Below are 19,121 nucleotides of genomic sequence, written 5' to 3'. Positions count from 1 at the left end.
TCCTCCTCCTTCTCCTCCTCTTCCTCTTCCTCCTCCTCCTCCTCTTCTCTGCAATCTCTACTCCCTTCTAGCACTGATGATGTTATCTAGTTGGGTAATGAAACATCTGCAAGAAAACAATCCAGCTCAGAGAGCATTAAGGACCCCACAGTCCTCCTCCTCCTCCTCCTCCTCCTCCTCCTCCTCCTCCTCCTCATAGCAGACAATGGTTCTGACTTCCATTCTTCTAAAGAACATGGGCGTGGTGATGATGCCAGCCCCTCGACGTTTTTTCAAAGCGGAATAAACATTTCAGTTTCTTGAGCTTTCGTGCACTTCCTTTTGCTCCTATTTTTGGCCTCCTGGCCTTCAGTGAAGGCACAACTTCCCCTTTTCTTGCTTTACTCAAGCAAGCTTTCGAGATCTGAACGAAGACGAGAAGCGAAGAGATGTTTGGTTTAGCAGCCAGGATCTCGCACTGCCTCCTGCCTCTCCTGTTGTTGCTCAGAGAAGCTGAAGGTAGGGGCTCTCATCCCACCTCCTGCTTTGGTTCCTTGGGTGGGTGGGGTGGGTGGGTGGGGAAGGTCTCTTTTTCCTACTGGGAATTTGTCACGGAGTGGAATTCAGGATGTGGGATCTACAGGAAGCAGTTGGAGCCAAAGAGGAAGACGCAGCCTCTCCTTAAGGGGTCTTGCTGCATTTTTATTTGGAATGAGCCAGCCGTGTGCAGCTGCCGCCAAAAAAGCCAATGCAATCCTAAATTGCATTAACAGAGGGATACAATCAAGGGAGGTACTAAGACCACCCTATAAAGCCTTAGTAAGGCCACACCTGGAACGCTGCATCCAGTTTTGGTCACCACGCTCCCCAAAAACGATGTTGAGACTTTGGAAAAAGTGCAGGGAAGAGCAACTAGGATGATTAAAGACCTGAAGATTCAAACATGTGAAGAACAGTTGCAGGAACTGGGTCTGGCTAGTCTAGAGAAAAGAAGGCCCAAGGAGGACATGATAGCAGTCTTCCAATATTTGAAGGTCTGCCAGAAAGGGGAAGGGGGTCAAATTATTCTCCAAAGCACTTAAAAACAGGACAAGAAGCAACAGATGGAAACTCATCCAGGAGAGAAGCAACCTGGAATTTAGGAGAAACTTGCTCACCGTGAGGACAATTAACTAGAAGTTGCAAGTTCTCCATCACTGGAGGCTTTTAAGAAGAGACTGGACAGCCAGCTGTCTCAAATGGCATAGGGTCTCCTCCTAGAGCAGGGGGTTGGACTAGAAGACCTCTAAGGTCCCTTGCAGCTCTATTCTGAGTGATTGAACTGATCCATGGAGGGAGGGGCGGGGGGGGGGAAGGGGGAATATACTGGAGACTGGCAGGAGTTCAGGCTTGCTCTGTCTGTCCATCTCTGTTTTTCCTCCCTCAGGTGCCACCTTCTTTCTCCAGTATGAAACTATACCCACGACTCAAAACTGCAATGCATCCTTTGGGCAAGGCGATGTTGCTTGGTGGGCCGGGCAGCACAATAGCTCTCTGCAAAGATTCGAAAGGTGGTGCGGGTATCAAAATGAGAGCCACAGTCCTTCCTCGTCAAAAAATAAGCACGAAAACTGCCCCAACAATCTTTCCTGGAGCAATTTCCACCGTGGTGGAATTTTTGCGTGCAAAACCCCTCCGATCCCGCAAAACGCAAACCCTGTATTTACTTCAAAAGAGAACTGCACGGATTTCAATTTCTTCGTTGTTGCAATCATAAAGAGCCCAAAAGGTGAGAAGTTTTTTGAAATTTTTTTTTGGCAAGAAGTCCAAGTCATTTTGATGATTGAGATCAGCCACCCTCAAAGGTTTCAGTCTGAGCCTCCCCCCCACCCCGTTGCAATTAGAAATGACGGAAGAGCTACGGTGGAGGCAAGGTATATGTGTTGATGTTCGCTGTAATAGAAATTAAACCTGAGGATTTTTTTAAAAAGTATTGATTTATTTGACTCTGCAGATCTGCTGAAGAGGTCTGGTTTAGAGATCCAGATTTAGTTGCGTGCATTTTGGGAACCAACTAGAGGATTTTAACAGAAAATTTGTAGCTCAAGGTTGACCTGCAGAGTTTTTGGTGCTCTCTGGGCATCGTGGTTTTCAGGCAGATGTTTTATTACCCAACTAGGGAACATCGTCAGAAGGAAGTGTAGTTTGCTCTCTATTTATATACAGGTGCCTTGATGGTAATCATCAATACTGATGATGTTTCCTAGTTGGGTAATGAAATATTTGCAGGGAATGTTTGCAGGAAAGTCACGGGGGAGGAGGAGGAGGAGGAGGAGGAGGAGGAGGAGGAGGAGGAGGAGGAGGAGGAGGAGGAGGAAGAGGAGAAGCAAGGACCCCACAGCTAGAGAGTTTACAAGTTAAATCAGACTTGCACACAGAGGCCAACCATAAAGGAAGAATGATATCCTATAAGACCAAGGTTCTCTCACCTTGGCCACAACATGTGGACTTCAATTCCCAGAATTCCTCAGCCAGCATTCTGGGACTTGAAGTCCACACGTCGTAAAGGTGCCAAGGTTGTGGACCCCTGCTATAAGACGAAGCACTACACCAACCTGCAAAACAGCAATGGAAAAAAAAAATGGATCCTGGGATCGAAGAAAATGCACCCCAACGGTAAGATGCAAAGTGCCACAGCCAGTGGTGGGATTCAATTTTTTTTTACTACTGGTTCTGTGGGTGTGGCTTGGTGGGCGTGGCAGGGGAAGGTTACTCCAAAATCCCCATTTCCTCCCCACCCCACTAACCTGCTTTCCAGCTCCGTTCTCCTGGGCAGGGCAACCAAAGGAGACCCAGCCAATCAGCTGGGACTCAATGGGAGGCGGAGAAGAGATGGGGTTGGCGGGGCCAGTCAGAGGTGGCATTGGCCGGTTCTCCGAATTATTCAAAATTTCCACTACTGGTTCTCCGGAATTGGTCAGAACTTGCTGAATAACCACCTCTGCTCCCCATCCCACTGACCTGCTTTCCAGCTCCGTTCTCCTGTGCAGGACAACCAAAGAAGGCCCAGCCTATCAACTGAAATTCAGGAGGCAGAGAATAGATGGGGGCTGGGCCAGTCAGAGGTGGTATTTGCCAGTTCTCCAAATTACCCAAAATTTCTGCTACCGGTTCTCAAGAACCGGTCAGAACTGGCTGAATACCACCTCTGGCCACAGCAAATAAGACAAAAATGTTGTGGGTCCATAACTTAACAAAAACATGCCTCTAATCTCAACCTTTTTTTTTGTCAATTGCACTGCAGAGCAGCGTTCTGAAAACATTCATAGGAAAGCAGAGGAAAACGTCTCCATTGAGGAAAAACAAAACTTTACTCTCTCTTGTGAGTTTGAACTGGGAAAGAACACAACCACTTTCGCTGTGTATTGGTTTAAAGGAACCACACCAAGCAAGTGCCTCTTTTCGGCTTCAAATGAAGGCACTTACTCTGCCTTAACCGTCTTCTACGATATCAACTGCTGTATTGATGATGCATTCAGAGGCCGACGAATCAATAGCACAATTTCACCTCAAAACCAGACCTATGTGGTTACAATCACCAATAGCACCATGGCCGACAATGGAGACTACCTTTGTGTAGTGGCCGCTTATAATCGAGGATACACATGGACAATAGAACGCAGGATATCTGTGAACGTGAGGAAAGGTGAGTTACAAAGGGTGAGAACTGAGCATCGCACCAATTCTGACTATGAGGGCTGATTGGTGCTCCGTTGAGCTTGGCTGTTTCCTTGCAGACATTTCATGACCCAACTGGGTAACATCATCAGTGCTAGAAAAGAGTGAGGTTTGCTCTCTATTTTATACAGTGGCTTGTCCTGTCAGTATCAGTTTTCTTGCTGATTCCTTGTTTATGTTTTTCTTCACTGTTAGCTAGTTGTCCTGAGTTGGTACTTCCTTCACTGGGGTGTTGTTGACTTCTTGGTCTACTTTTAACCTTGATGTTGGTCGCTGCTTATCTGGGTATTGATTGTGGGCAAGGAGGTGTTTTGCATTTGCTTTGGTGAGAGTAAATTGCACTCCGTTTTAACACTGGTGATGTTGCCTGGTTGGGTAATGAAACATCTGCAAGCTCAAACAAAACCAAGCTCAGAGAGCACTGAAGACCCCACAGTCCTCCTCCTCCTCTTCCCCCTGCAACTCCCTTCTAGCAATGATGGTGTTCCCTAGTTGGGTCATGAAATGTCTGCAAGAAAACAACCAAGCTCAGAGAGCAGCAAGAACCCCACAGTAGTTGTTCTCCTCCTCCTCCTCCTCCTCCTCCTCCCTCCTCCTCCTCCTCCTCCTCCTCCTCCTCCTCCTCCTCCTCCTCCTCCTCCTCCTCCTCCTCCTCCTCCTCCTCCTCCTCCTCCTCCTCCCTCCTCCTCCTCCTCCTCCCTCCTCCTCCTCCTCCTCACCAGCTCCACTCTCTTCTGGCACTGATCATGTTACCTAGTTGGGTCATGAAATGTCTAGAAGAAAACAGCCAAGCTCAGAGAGCACAAAGGACCCCGCCAGTTCAACCCCGAGTTATAACTGTTTTTCTTCTATGGCGTTCTGCTTCAGATATTTTCCCATGTCAGCGATTGGAAACGATGCTTCCTAAAACGTGCCCTGAAGGGTCCATTTCCCCTTTCAGACTAATCTCGTATGAATTTTTCATTTCTCTTTTTTTTAAGCATCGCTACAAAGCTCAAACGTTGGCCTCAAAATCAGCCTAGCAGCCATCGCAGCAGCCTTGATTCTGATGGGTGGGATAATTTTGTTCTTGTGTCGCAAGACAAAAGCAAAAGGTAACCAGGAAGGATTTGACCAGGGTGGTGTCAAACCTTGCAGTTTGGGGAAGAAGCATTTCAAATATACAAAATTCACTATATATATATTTATTATATTTCGTTCCAGGAAAGCCACTGGAAAATCAACAAAGGTATTTGCCTATCGCACCGTTGAATAGAAATTGTATTTTTCCCCCCTTTACCCTGAAATGATTTAAAAATAATCTGTTTTATTTAGGGACCAGACTACAGTAGCAACAGAAGATTGTAAGTCAACTCTTCTTTCCATTACATTTAATTTCAAAGGGTGGTTTTGAAACGAACATCATATCCTCAATATTTGGGATGTAAATACTGAGATATTTCACAGGCCCACTTAATGGATATAATCAGTGCTGAATTCAAGGCCTATTTATCTTTTGACAATTCCCTGAAGCATCGGCTAATACCATACAGGCAAAAGGTTTCTTTTAATACAAATTCAGAAAATTTGTTATTAAAATGTTCAGAAAATACATTAACCTGTTTTATACAGGTTTACCAGCTCGTTCTTCCATTCACCTAGTCAGGTTGCAGCCTCAAATTTACATTAAAAATAAAAATGAAAAAATATTTGTCCTTCCTTCCCACTGGCTTCCAGGTTCCCCGTACGCCGTTTCCAGCCACAACGACCTAAATGCAGAAGACATGGTTTATTCTCTAGCCACAGGTCCCGGGGAAGCCCCCTCTGCAGTGTGTTTCTCACAGCAGAGCAAGCCAGCTCCTAGCATGCAACAAGGAGAAAACGTGGAAGCTCTTTATTCTAAAGTTTTGAGGGATAAAAATGATCCCTCCTTGGTCTCCAATTCCAGCGTATGAAGTGCCTGATTTTGCCTTCCAAAACTTTGCATGACTGAGCAGGGGAAATAGACAATTCTCCAAAACAGGAAGTGAAGTCAAATGGTTTGGAGGATGGCAGATGTTAGGACAACTTCCTGGAGTTGAGCGGGTGGAGAACATCTTCAGAGGACTTTCGCCAAAAAAACTTTTGAATTAGCTGGTTCCAGAACATCTGCCCAGCTCTTTTCTCCTCCCTTCAACTTCCATGTGAGCGGCCATGTTTTGTTTATTTTCATTTTCATTTTTGTACCCGTGCCATTGCTAAAAATCCCAGCTGCTGCTTGTCTATGGAGATTCTCCCTCTGTCATGCCCTTGTTAGAGTCGGACTCTGAGGGAGAGGAGGAACAGCTGACAGGGAATGGAGCTGTGGCTCCGGAGGTTGTGGAGGAGGCTGGGGAAGGTCAGAGGCTGGCTGGGCAGTCAGAGGAAGAACCAGGCCCATCCCCTCTTCATCCTAGGACATGCAGGGAGGAATGGAGAAGGAAACAAGTTACCTTGCGAGAGAGGAAGTGGCCATGATCCCCCTCATTGGTTGCAGCTGGGGAGAATAGTATATAAGAGAGACGGTTACAACACAGCATTGCCAGAAGCAAAGTGTGTGTTATTTTGGGCTGAAGTTACCTTGGTTGGTGTCCTTCCAACAGACTGTGCCTTGTTATCTCCTTGAAGTTGGTAATTCCGTATCCTGGTCCGTTGTGGCATTTCCTTCATTGTAGTTTGTTTTGTGTTTTTTTATTTCGCCTCTATCTGCTCATTAAGTTCAGACTGTATTGCTTTCTTTTGAAGACTATTATTGAATAAGTTTTATCTCCAGCTGAGCATTATTGAACAGTGGGGCCAAGTTGGAGGCATTAAAGGACATTTATTTACGTTTTGGATTTTGTGACGTTTGTGTTACACTCCGGGTCATCACACCATCACCCAGTTCATGGTTGACCCAAAGGTGCTTTTTCCAAAAGGCACTTTCTGGTTTTTCTTTCTTTGAAAACATTTTGCTTCTCATCCAAGTGGTGAACTGAAGAAGCTTCTTGGATGAGAAGCGAAACATTTTCAAGGGAAAAATAAAAGAAGAAAACCCAGTTGCCTTTTGTCAAAAGCATCTTTGGGACACCTGCTGCTTGGAGCATTAACTGCCAGTGGTCTTCATGCCTCATGATTGAAAACCGTTTATGGACTTTTTGTCTTAACCATAATTGAATGATTGGAAACCTTTTATGGACTTTTTGCTGCCAATGGATAAAAACGAATAGGAGTCATTGCTTCAAAAGAGGTCATTTAGGGGAAGAAGGCAATCAGGATATATCATTTGGGAAGGTAGAGATAGTAATTCTGATGTTGGTAACCGCTGCAAAAAAAAGATTGAAAATCACTTCTTTAGATATCTTTCTTTTGCCTTTTTCTTTTATTCTTTCCTTTCTTTTTCTTTCTCTCTCTTTTTCTGTTTTAAGTTTCTGTTGTTTTTGAATCTTGTGCAAAATTGTCTTTCAGGAACATAGTTATAGAAAGGATCCCTTTAAGGGAGGCTTCCCAAGTATGCAGTGTATATGTTAAGATGTATTACGATGTCCTACAAGGACAACTCAGACCTCTTAAGATCTTCAAGTTCATTCTTCTTTGAAGCAGTCAAACCAAACATGGGATTTCCATGTGTAGCATCTGTTTAAAACATTCTTTGCAAGCCGGTTGGGTGTTTTTTTTCCCCCTTTCATTGATGGTCCATTAGATGGCAGCCTTGTCTGTTATGAGAGACAGACTTTTAGCCAGAAGGCACTAAGATCTGAAATTACCACTGTTGGTCTTCATCTGCAGTAGCTATTTATGGAGTCGGTTTCCAAGGTTGGGTAGGGGGGAAGTTGTAACAAGCTAGAGAAAGGTAGCTTTTTCTCCACCTGATCTCCAAAACTTGTCATTCTTAAATAAGAAGAAAAAGGAGATTTATTACCCATGTCAAGTTCACTTTTAGAATGGCGAGGAAGATGTATTTTGCACGTCAAGAGTGTTGCTTGAGGTCACGTTCAATTCTTGAACCAAAGGGTCCGTCTCAATGCTCCATATAAATCATTAGGATTTTATTGGCTGTCTTCATTTTTGGACTGAAAAAAAGAGACCCTTTGGAGGAATTATCTCACCATGATTCCCTTTAAATCCTAAGAGTTAGGATTAGGAGTTAACTGGAGTGGGAAAAGAGAGAGGGTGTTGACTGTAGGAAAGAGCTCACGGTTTACATCTTAAATTTTGTGTTCCTAAACAAATTGTTGCTTTTATAAATGTAAGGTTAGGTGCTTGGAGTGTAATACATGTAGATTCAATCCAGAACATGCCTAACTTAGCAACTCATCCCAGTGTAAATCCTATTTTAGTGTAGTCATTCAACCCATCTAATGAAGGAAGCTTTAGCTTTTGCAACTTCCAAGAGAGAGTTAGTGAGAAAGGATGCTATACCAGAATCCTTCTGGAGAATTTAGGCAATCCAGGTAGATAATGCAAATTTGGATAGATTACTACTGTTAGATAAAGTTGATCTCATTCGATGCATTTGGTAGCATCCTTTCTCATGAACTCTTTCTTGGAAGTTGCAAAAGCTAAAGCTGCCTTCGTTAGATGTATTGAGTGTTTGCAGCCAATTTGTTGAGAGGATTGTTGAGTCAGGAGTTGGACTAGAAGTCTTCTAACATCCCTTCCAACTCTGTTATTCCAAGAGTAATTTCAGATGTGTGCTTCATAATTTCTCAGGAATCAGGAAGACCATTCTTCTAATCCTCTTCTCAACTAGCTGAGATCCTTAATCCCATGTTGCTTGCAACTCATTGTATGCGTTTCCTTACTAAAAGTTGAATTGAAATTTATGCTGAGCCTCGTCCTTGAATTAATCCCCGTTTAAGGTTTGCCTGAAAACATCTACAGCAATTTCCACTACTACCCTTTGATGGCAATTTGCTAAGCCTGCTATGTGGAAAATTGCAATTGTGATTGAACCAACCATCTCCACGAAAACAGGAGCAACCCCAAACAGTCTCCTTTGCAACATGTAGACACCCGTTTATTGACGTGCAAGAACATGCAAGAACTTTTAATACTTGAAATCAACGGACAGGCTTGCTCGTAAGAACCCTTTGATTGAAATGTGAAAATATCACGCCGGTGCTCCCTGACCCCTCGTAGTAATAAGAATTGAAAGCCAACTAGTTTCAGCTGCATCATTCCTAGTCAAAGACCAGGTGTCTGATAGCCCCTTTTTCAACTGAAATGTTGCATGAAGACGCCCAAGCGTTCATGAACTCAGAATTTGATAGCTGGAAACGTCTCTCCTATAAAGTACAGCCGTACAGAATTTTAGTAGGGAAGCAATTTTTCAGGCGTCGGCCATAAAAATAATGTGCTGGTTAAGGAAAAAGAGGGCAGTTTCCATCAAGCAGAGTTCTGCTTTCTGAAACATGAACTGTGTTGCTTCAAATTTCTGCTTATTCTTTGGCCGCAGTTTGAGGAAGTGTTGTGGTTAGCCGGCAGCAGGTGCGGATGGCTGAGGAGAGCGAGGACTCAGATGAGGGGCCAGGACCATTTGGGAGTGGATTGCTGCCTTCAGAGATTGTGGGGGCTGGCAGCAGCGATGAGGAGGTTCCCAAGGAGCCTGTGCCAAGTGCTCATGCGCGCAGGACTGCTCGTAGAAGAGAGCAGCTACAGCAGCGTGGGTGACTCAGGAGTAAGGCTGCAAGGTAATGCCCCCCCCTTCAAGAAGATAAAAGCCAGCTGTGAAACAAACGTACTTTGCAGAAGGCAAAGATGTTTTGAGACTCCAGCCTCGTGGACATTCCAGTATCCTGAGTTTGTATTTGAAGATTCTCGTATTGCAAATTATTTCTTGTCTGTTATCTTTTGGCAAGCCTCGTACAGTTTGGCAAGGCTTGTGCTTATCACAGCTAATTATTTTGCAAAAGCATTACAAGGTTCTGTTCCTTTTGGATTGTGTTTGATTTGTCGGAAAAGGGCCTGTCAGAACAGGAAGTGACTAGCTAACACCCAAGTTTCCCCAAACAAACAACGTTTGAATTTGGAGTTAAACATCCTTAGCCTATGATTTTAGGACTTAAGGAAGAACAAACATAGAGCAGCGTCAAACACTGTTAAGTTAGGAGTTAGCAATGATTTTTTTTTCTAAAAGTGTTCGACGAAGGAGGCTAATTCCCTTTTAATATTTGCTATCTTAGAGTTTTAACGACTATTGAATTCACTTGTAAATTGGCAGCCCTGGAGGAAGCCTGAATTTTAAGTAGGATTGGCCTTTCGTTTAATTTATTTTGAGCTTTGCACAAGGAATTAAGGGGTAGCAGAACTGGATTTGGAAGGTGCTGTAAATTTCTGGAGATCATGATCCCCGTTTGCTTGCAAGAGGCACCAGAGAGGACCTGCATGAAAAGGATATGTAACTAAGCAGAGAGGACTTCAATTTTTTTAAAAAAAATGGAGATCTCCAAAAGCCAGCTGTAACAGGCTGTAGATCACAGAGGAGAGACAGAGTAGAATAGAATAGAATAGAATAGAATAGAATAGAACTTTATTAATGTCTTAGACCAGCAATAGACATCACTATTACAATATATAAAAAAATAGTGCTGACACATTATAATACATTAATAGTGGATAAAAACATCTCTATTAAGAAATACATGTTCTCAAACAGTTAGGGTCACTCCCTGGTTTATATGAGTGGAGAGCCAATAAATGTGTGTGTAAATATCATTTTTCAAAGATGGTTCTATCTCCAAAAATTGGCACAAATTGACAGCTATAATTCTGTAACCAATTATTTTCTTGTAGACATTGCAGCAACACAGAATTTTGTCATTGCATGCGTAATAGCTGGGTTTGAGTCCTGGAGGAGAAAGCCTACATACAAATGATCTGCTCTCCCTGGCAATCTCTCTAGTAAGGGGAGAATATACAATGACCTATAAACTCTGTATAACTCACAGAGACAGAGAGACAGTCATTGTTTCATCCTTTATTCCCTATGATTTTTATGCCCAACATTCCAACAGCGGCTTCCTTTTTCTGTAGGGGTTTAACTGCATATTGAATAGATGCAGCACTGAATTCAGGAAGCCTTTCTGGATTCTTTGCAGGAATTAAACAAGCACAATCTTGTCCATGTTTATTTGAAGGATATTCCTTGAGGATCGTTCTCCTGTAAAAACCCAAAGGAGACCAGAAAGACTGGTCACCTAGTTCATCTTGAGCAATGCAAGAAATCCACAATTGTGTTTCCTTGATCTGAAATGTGATATGAAGTCTAGTACTGTGCCCTCCTTCATATCCCATATGTGATTTGATACTGAGTTTATATGGTGGTCTATAATAAACTTCTGATTTGATATCCAGGTTCTACTTAGCTGGAAAGTCCTATCACTGATGAACGTTTTGTCCCAGTATTGAACAATACCCATCAGGAAGCTTTTCCTCCTGATTTTAAATCAGAAAACTGAATGGTTGATGGATTACAATTCTTGTCTAGAAAGCCTCTCTGGTGATCAGGGATTAGTCCCAAATATCCAAAAGAGATTATATTGTCCATTTTTTGTGTTTGGAATTGGTTGGCCTATGTCTTATCTGCTGTAGTTTTGACCACAAAAATATATCTTCTCCTTCAGGTCAAGCTCAAACTCCTAGGTATAGAAATGGTGGGCTCTAAAGATGCTTTTTCAAGAGGTAGCTGGACTTTCTGTTTTTTTCTTTGAAGACTTTTTACTTCTCATCGAAGAAGAGGCTTCTTGGATGAGGAGTGAAACATCTTCAAAAGAAAAACCAAGAAAGTCCAGTTGCCTCTTGAAAAAGCACCTTTGGGACAACCATGACCTGGAAGACTGAGAATCTCCATAGAAATGGGCCATTTTCTAGTAGACCATCATTTAAGGATTAACCAGGTCTGGCTTTGCTTAGCTTCCAAACCCACCAGTTCATCCAGGACCTACAATGATAAACAAGATCCTTCAAGGGGCATTGACTACCTAGGTGTCTTCTCTACGGGTCAAAGAACTCCACATAGTTCTGCCCTGGAGACCCACAACCTGTTCCAAAAATGGCCACCAGAGTGTACTCTTAATGGGACAGAAGGAGAAATGATTATGTGTGGCTAATTATTTAACAGTATCTGATAATTTTTATTTTAATGAATCTTAATTTGAATGCAACTCAACCAAGTTTGAGTTTAGATGTCTTCTACTCCTTAAATCTTTTGGAGAGTTTTTCCAAGGGTTCCCATTTATGGTTCTCCAGATGCCATCTATTGTTCTGGGGATATCGTTGACTTCAAAGGAAGACAGCAGAGAAGTTAATACGTTTCAGGCTCCTAGTCTAACTTGGCTGTAGAACAAAAGATTCAGAAGCTCATCCTGGAACTCTTGTGTGCAGAATGCTGATCGGGGAGGGACATTGTTCTGAAGTAAAAGGCAATTACAGATATGGGGCCATAACTCACAAGGAAAGCATCTCCGTTATCTGTGACTTGTAGACTAATTGAAAAGTCTGCCACTGTGTGGGTGACACTTCCCTGAGAGATCGAAGTGGGCAATGAAATTCGAAGCCGTGGTAAAGTTGGGAGAGAGCACAGTAGTTCCAAACTCCTGGCTTGTCTCCAGCCCCGATTGTCCTCCTTCTGTGGCATGGATGCAGGCCAACGGGACAAATGTGGTCTGATGCAATTGTCAGTGGACCCTTTGAGGGAAAATGTTTGAAAAGGTATTGGCTCTCTATGTGAAAGACACCCTTTCTCCTTGGTCCACAAGACTATGCTTCATAGTATTCTTCTTCCTTTTTAAATGAAGTTGCAGAACAAAATTAGGTTTACGTTTGAGTACGTAAGTTTGGGATAAGATATCAGAAGAAAAAGAAACAGAGCTAAGGAACTTCCTTCCTTCCTTCATCCCTCCCTCCCTGTTTTCTTTCTTTTCTTCCTTCTTTCCTTCCTTCCTCCCTGGTTTTTTTCTTTCCTTCCTTCCTATTACTATCACTAAATGTTGTATCTTATGATTCTTGATGAATGTATTTTATTTTTTCTTTATGTACACTGTGCACCAGAGACAAATTCCTTGTGTGTCCAATCACACTTGGCCAATAAAAGAATTCTATTCTATTCTATTCTATTCTATTCTATTCTATTCTATTCTATTCTATTCTATTCTATTCTATTCTATTCTATTCTATATTCTGTTCTATTCTATTCTATTCTATTCTATTCTATTCTATTCTATTCTATTCCATTCCATTCCATTCCATTCCATTCCATTCTATTCTATATTCTACTCTACTCTACTCTACTCTACTCTACTCTACTCTACTCTACTCTACTCTACTCTAGTTTGCTCTATTCCCCCCTTTTCTTACAACAAATGAAAAAGATGAGTTAGCATTGAGACAATTCATAAACCTGTCTTCATTCCAGACCAGAAGGTAAAGGGAACTTGTCAACTGCCCCACTCTGCAAACCTTCCCCAGAGGCCACCAGATGTTGCCAATACAAGACCCCCTTTGGGGCCAATGTCCTTCCCCAAGAAACGCACCCCAAAAAAGACAGCGCAGGATCTGGATCAGATTCAGCCCTTGTAGAAAATGCCACGAATGCCCCCCCCCTTTGAGAAGGAGGGAAGAAAAGTAAGGCCCAGGAATAAGAGATTAGCCAGCCTTCTTCATCATCCCTCCCAATATGGCTCTGCAAAAGATATTAAATGTGGCCTCCAAACTTCAAAAGACCGGCTGCTGCCTTGATCAAACGTGCAGCATGCTCCAATGAGAACAATAGACTATCAATAAAGGAGCTGTCCCCGGTATTCAAAGAGGAATGGAGAAGAGTTTTGTGGCTGTGTTTGTGCAACGGCATAAATCACACATCGGGGGTTTACAAGCCACGTTGACCAAGCCGTAGCTCAAAAGACCTTCTCAGAACCGAAGGGTCTCAAGGTTTTGTCCTTGAGTTGGCCAAGAATGCTACCGTCATGTCATGGGCCCTCCTGTGTCTCTGCCCCCTCTGTCATCTCCCTCCAACCTAACCAACTGGCAAAGCCAAACGAGTTTGGCAAATTTTGAGACTCTCCTTGAATTGGGTTGGAATAAGGGGGAAAATAATAATTTCATATCATTTCAGCTAAAGGCAAAATTGGCTTGTTTCTTTCCTGGGCTGGAGATGAGATGAAGCGAATTCCTGGGGGACAAAGCAGAAAAATGTATTTTTTCAAAGGCAAAATCAGAAACATTGGAAGAACATAACAGAAAAAAACACGTTCTCTTATATCCCCCCCTCTCTCTTTTTTTTATTCTCTTCTTTTCAATTGCTAATTGCTACTTAAAGATTTTCATGCTATGCTTTGGGCATCTACAATTATAACTCATCTCTATTGAAATTATTTTAATTTTTTTTTAAATCATGTTTTCTTCACAAACTATATTCTAAGTGTCGTAGCGTGCTTTGCTGTGTCATATATTATTTATGTCAAACTATTCCTGCTTGAATTTAGCTGGACTCTGCTATGAATACATACTGTAGGAGTTTCTATACTCACAGGTTCTCCAATCTAAGGGAGAAATTGCCTAACGGTACGAACAATTAACCTGTGGAACAGCTTGCCTCCAGGTGCTCCATCCCTGGCGGTCTTCAAGAAGAGACTAGACAACCATTTCTCTGAGATGTATAGGATCTCCTGCTCAACCAAGGACTAGAAGACCTCCAAAGTCCCTTCCTATTCTATAATTCTATATTCTATGTTCCAATTTTCATTTTTTAATTGTGTTGTTAAGGTTTCTCTTTTTCAATGTCATGTTGATCGATGAGTTGCTTTCAAGTCATTGTTGACTCTTAGCAACCACATAGATAGATCTTCTCCAGGGGGATCTTCTCCCAACTTGGTCCTCTACATCCTTTTGAGAACCACTGTGACATCCTTCTTGCTGTTGGTTGTCTTCTTCTTCTTCTTCTTCTTCTTCTTCTTCTTCTTCTTCTTCTTCTTCTTCTTCTTCTTCTTCTTCTTCTTCTTCTTCTTCTTCTTCTTCTTCTTCTTCTTCTTCTTCTTCTTCTTCTTCTTCCTCCTCCTCCTCCTCCTCCTCCTCCTCCTCCTCCTCCTCCTCCTCCTCCTCCTCCTCCTCCTCCTCTTTCCTTCCACCTTCTCCAGAAAGTTATAGTCTTCACACAACTTGCCCAAAGTTGGATAATTTGACTCTGGCCATTTGTGCTTCAGTTAGTTTGTTTGAAGATCTGTTCTTGGCTGCTGGTGTTGTGAACAGCCTCCTTATTCTGTAAAAAAAAAAGGAGAGACCTTTCTGAGAAATGTCATTCAAAAGGCAGATTGGAGCATCAAACATATGACAGTGTTTTTCTCCAGGGTCAGATCTTTTTCCAACCCACCCAGGATTGCCTGCAACTCTCCTCCCTTCCACTGAGCCTTTTCATTTCTTACACACCCACACAAACACACACACCCTTTCAAATATCTCCAGGCCAGGGACCGTGAGCCTTGCCTTCTCTTCGCCACCTTGCCAACGAACCGAACCGTGCCCTTTTGATTTACCTTCCCAACCTTCTGTTGCTGCTCGCAATCGCGAGCGGAGTTGGCTCATCTGTCAGACCCCCTTAGCCTCCCTCTGCTTACATTTAATGCATTTCCTGGCAGATGTTGATGCAGGTGTGCACCCGCCTGGCTGAGTGTGCACTCGATGGCATCTCGTATTTAAGATCGGAGAGGGGTTGGGGATTGGGGAAGCACCGGTTTTAGCGCTGGTTTCGCAACCCTGAGATGACAAAAAGGGACTTTGGCAGTGGCTGCCACATTAAAGTTGTATCTTGGCATGTCAGGCTGCCCTGCTTGGTCATTTTCTCTCCTTTCTATTGAGGAGGTTCAAGCTGGTGAGGCCATTAGCAGAGAGGATAAAGGCTGCCAGAATGGGGCTCTCTCCGTTGCAGGCAAGGACTCGAGTTAATTAATACCACCTAATTGAAACCGCATAAAGATGAGCTCGTTTGGGGTCTGGAAAGAGCTGGGCAGAGAGCCAGGCACCTGGATAATGAAACCAGTTGCCAAGCTACTAAAACAGTGAGGGGAACTGGATTCAGCGTGCTTGACTGGGGGCTTTGCAAGCAAGAACTGCAGGCTGATTCTGCAGGTAGGAAGTCTGACGAACAGGGATTAACTTCACACAATATTGTAATCCATTATTTACTCAATCATGGTTGATTTGTGTTGAATACTGTTGATAGAACGGCAACCGAACGTGTTCACTACAAATGCTGGCTCAGAAATGGTAACTGGCAAATCGTGGGGACCAGTTTCACCCAACGGGAGCCAGAAGCAAGGCTGCCAGCCATGCCAGAGTCCCAACAAAAGGCAAAGCAATGAAGAGGTTGGTGGGCTACAAGGATCAGGCTATGAGACACCCCACCCCCCCAAAGTTGGCTAAGCAAAGAGGTTCTCCAACCTACAATGATCTAGAGATCTGCTACATTTGGACAGCTGTGTAGGTGACATGGCTTCAAAATCTAAGGGACCGGTTGAGCAAAACTCAGCGGCTGTTAATAAAAATAGCATCGCCAACATGATTGCCAATGTCCAATGATGGATATGGAAGAAGAAGAAGAAGAAGAAGAAGAAGAAGAAGAAGAAGAAGAAGAAGAAGAAGAAGAAGAAGAAGAAGAAGAAGAAGAAGAAGAAGAAGAAGAAGAAGAAGAAGAGAGAAGGAAGAAGAGGAGGAGGAGGAGGAGGAGGAGGAGGAGGAGGAGGAGGAGGAGGAGGAGGAGGAGGAGGAGGAGGAGGAGGAGGAGGAGGAGGAGGAGGAGGAGGAGGAGATATTCATTTCATAATCAATAAAATGAATGAATAGGCAGTTAAAGTCATCCAAGTTTTAGCTTCAGCCATGTATATTTGTCTAAACTACCATGGACTAGAATCACCTATCTTGCAAAGTCACAAAATGAGGATTTAGAAATGATCATTGGCTGGATTCACACACATCTTTAGCTCAAAGCTGATACCTGTCTGAAGGTTTAATATGAAGCTGAAGTGTCTACAGGGGTCAAAAAAGTCAAGATGGCAGCTGCAATGGTGAGGGGGAAGCTTTGTTTGTTATGATGCACATCAAATAACACTGTAATTCCAGGAAGAAAGGATTGGATTTTCTAAATGTATGATTTAGCAATATTTGAGAATGTTTGATAATTATTGTCGATCAGAAAATGCCACAGTATTTCTGGGAGGGGTGGGAAATCTTGGGCAAGTTGGTGAATATTGAAAGCTTAGCTTCTCTTTTTAAAAACTTACCTAAACAGGTGAACTTGGAATATATTTCCAAGTGTAGACTTACCCCCCCCAATCTTTTCAATGTTTTCATTTGTTACATTATGCTTTTTTCTCCTTTTTTTTCCTTCACGTGTTGTGAATTGTTCATTTTTGTTTTATGTATGTTTGTTTGCAAACGGGTGAATAAGCAGTGTTATTATTTTTTTCAAATTATGTAGCTGAAAAACAGGCAGAAGTTTTCAGAAGAGGGCGGAAAAAGATACGATGGATTGTTGAACGATATTAATAAATCTTGAGTCTTCTAATAATAGACTCCTAGATTTCTCTTTCTTTCTTTTTTTTTTTTTAAACAAATGTCTCTGAAGCCCCACGTATAAAATTTATACCCCTTTAAAAGGTACATTGCGGCTTTCTATTATTCAGAGTTGAGATGACAGTGGAAAAATTGTCGGAGTTATTTTCCTGCATTATTCAACACAATACTATTTGCTTCCTGCCGCTCCAAAGTATACATTCTTCTACTGTTTCTTCTCTCTGTCTTTTCTATCTGTGCAAAATGCACAAATCCTAAAGTCAGATTTGAAAAGAAAAAAAGAGACCCCCCCCCAACTATAACTCGGGGAAAGAAACACAGGAGAACGGATTCCCAAATCCTGAAAATTCGGCAGATTTTATTTATTTCATTTACTTATCCATTTTAGGACTGCCTGTCTTTGCTCACAGAGCAATGGCCACAATAATTACAGTACACTTTTCAAATAATCCGGTGACAGCCTTGAGCCCTTCAAGAGTTGGAGCTGTCACCGAAGGAGCGATTTCTCCTTAGCTAAAGGATTTGGCTGAATAATACATTTTTATTTTTTAGACGGTGGTTAAAATAGAATCTAAAATGCAACTGTGAGAGCAGTAGAGATAAAATTAAGTTTAATATTTAAATCACTCTTGGCCTGGATGAAGGATAGGGACAGATATTTTTCTGAAGGTCTGGTTTCCTCCAGTTATAAGAAAAGATGTTCCACTTGGTGCGTGAAGTCTTGGAAATAATTGGATCAACCACTTTAATGGAGAACCTCTTGGAGATGTCCACCTAAACTAGAGGAACCCATAATAAACTGACGATTCCATCAACTGACAGTTTATTTAACATGTAGATTGATGTCCCAAAGGTGCTTTTTCCAGAGGCAACTGGACTTTCTTTGTTTTTCCTTGAATACTTTTTTGCTTCTCATCCAGAACTGAAGAAGCTTCTTGGACGAGAGGCAAAACACCTGCAAGGAAAAGTAAAGAAAGTCCAGTTGGCTCTTGAAAAAAAAAGCACCTTTGAGACAACCATGACCTGGATGATTGAGAATCTCCAACCCATTATCCTCACCACACAAGCCAATGTGCGCTCTAAGAGGTCTTTATATGGAGTGCTATTGCCCACTGCTGTCCTAAGCCATAGTTCACAAATTGCATGAATTTACCATGGCTTAGAACCAAAAGACACAAGTTCTCACAATGTACTAAGTCCAAACTAAGCCAACTGCTTGGGTTTGGGTGATGTGTGAATGACCTCAACTTGCATCCATGAAACATCATTGAATTACTAGGGCTAAATTATCCTGACGAGATTTAGGAGGCTGTCTTGCATATGTAGATTGAACCTGGAAATAAGGAGAAACTTTCTGACAGTGAGAACAATCAACCCATGGAACAGAAGTTGCCCTCGGAGGGTTGTGGGAGCGCCATCACTGGAGGCTTTCAAGAAGAGATTGGACTGCCATCTGTCAGAAATGCTGTAGGGTCTCCCGCTTGGGTGGGGGGTTGGACTAGATGACCTAAAAGGTCCTTTCCAACTCTGATTATCTGTTATCTGTTATGTCTGCCGAGAAGATCACACCTGTAAATACTTCATTATAAGTCTGGCTTTAATAAATGAGCTCCATTGGTCCCAATTTGGCAGTTGCTCCACCCAAGACTTAAATCCCTCCATGACATCATAGCAGCTAAGCCAATCACAGACAAAGGAGCTGTGACCATCACATCTGATAGCAAAGCGCCTCAATCAATCCGTCTCGAAGCTGGGAACAAGCCACAATGCATACAGTCACAATCCTGCAGATGTTCCCTTCCATCAGTTACAACAGAATAGAGCTGGAAGGGACCTTGGAGGTCTTCTAGTCCAGCCCCCTGCTCATGCTGGAGGCCCAGTCT

The 19,121-nt window shown here is 42.7% G+C and overlaps 1 protein-coding gene across 1 annotated transcript; it reads left to right on the top strand.

The window, feature by feature from the left end:
- The first annotated feature begins 336 nt into the window (after positions 1–336).
- On the top strand, positions 337–6,522 carry LOC113423641 (uncharacterized). Its single transcript, XM_026685132.2, has 7 exons — positions 337–498; positions 1,406–1,747; positions 3,263–3,664; positions 4,677–4,790; positions 4,900–4,924; positions 5,011–5,039; positions 5,413–6,522. Exons 1-7 carry the CDS (start codon positions 429–431, stop codon positions 5,628–5,630), a joined length of 1,200 nt encoding a protein of 399 aa, XP_026540917.2. The 5' UTR covers positions 337–428; the 3' UTR covers positions 5,631–6,522.
- The last annotated feature ends 12,599 nt before the right edge of the window (positions 6,523–19,121 follow it).

Source organism: Notechis scutatus, chromosome 11 (assembly GCF_049901735.1).
Source record: "Notechis scutatus isolate UNSWTSFEM ecotype Mainland chromosome 11, rNotScu1.2, whole genome shotgun sequence".
Classification (NCBI taxonomy): Eukaryota; Metazoa; Chordata; class Lepidosauria; order Squamata; family Elapidae; genus Notechis; species Notechis scutatus.
The sequence above is the reverse complement of the archived record's forward strand: the minus strand, read 5'-3'. Positions and strand labels throughout refer to the sequence as shown.

Excerpts from the sequence above, each read along its gene's own strand:
- LOC113423641 (XM_026685132.2), top strand. The coding sequence starts at position 429 with ATGTTTGGTTTAGCAGCCAGGATCTCGCACTGCCTCCTGCCTCTCCTG. Across the intron at positions 499-1,405 it reads GTTGCTCAGAGAAGCTGAAG|GTGCCACCTTCTTTCTCCAG; the intron begins GTAGGGGCTCTC and ends TTCCTCCCTCAG. Across the intron at positions 3,665-4,676 it reads ATCTGTGAACGTGAGGAAAG|CATCGCTACAAAGCTCAAAC; the intron begins GTGAGTTACAAA and ends CTTTTTTTTAAG.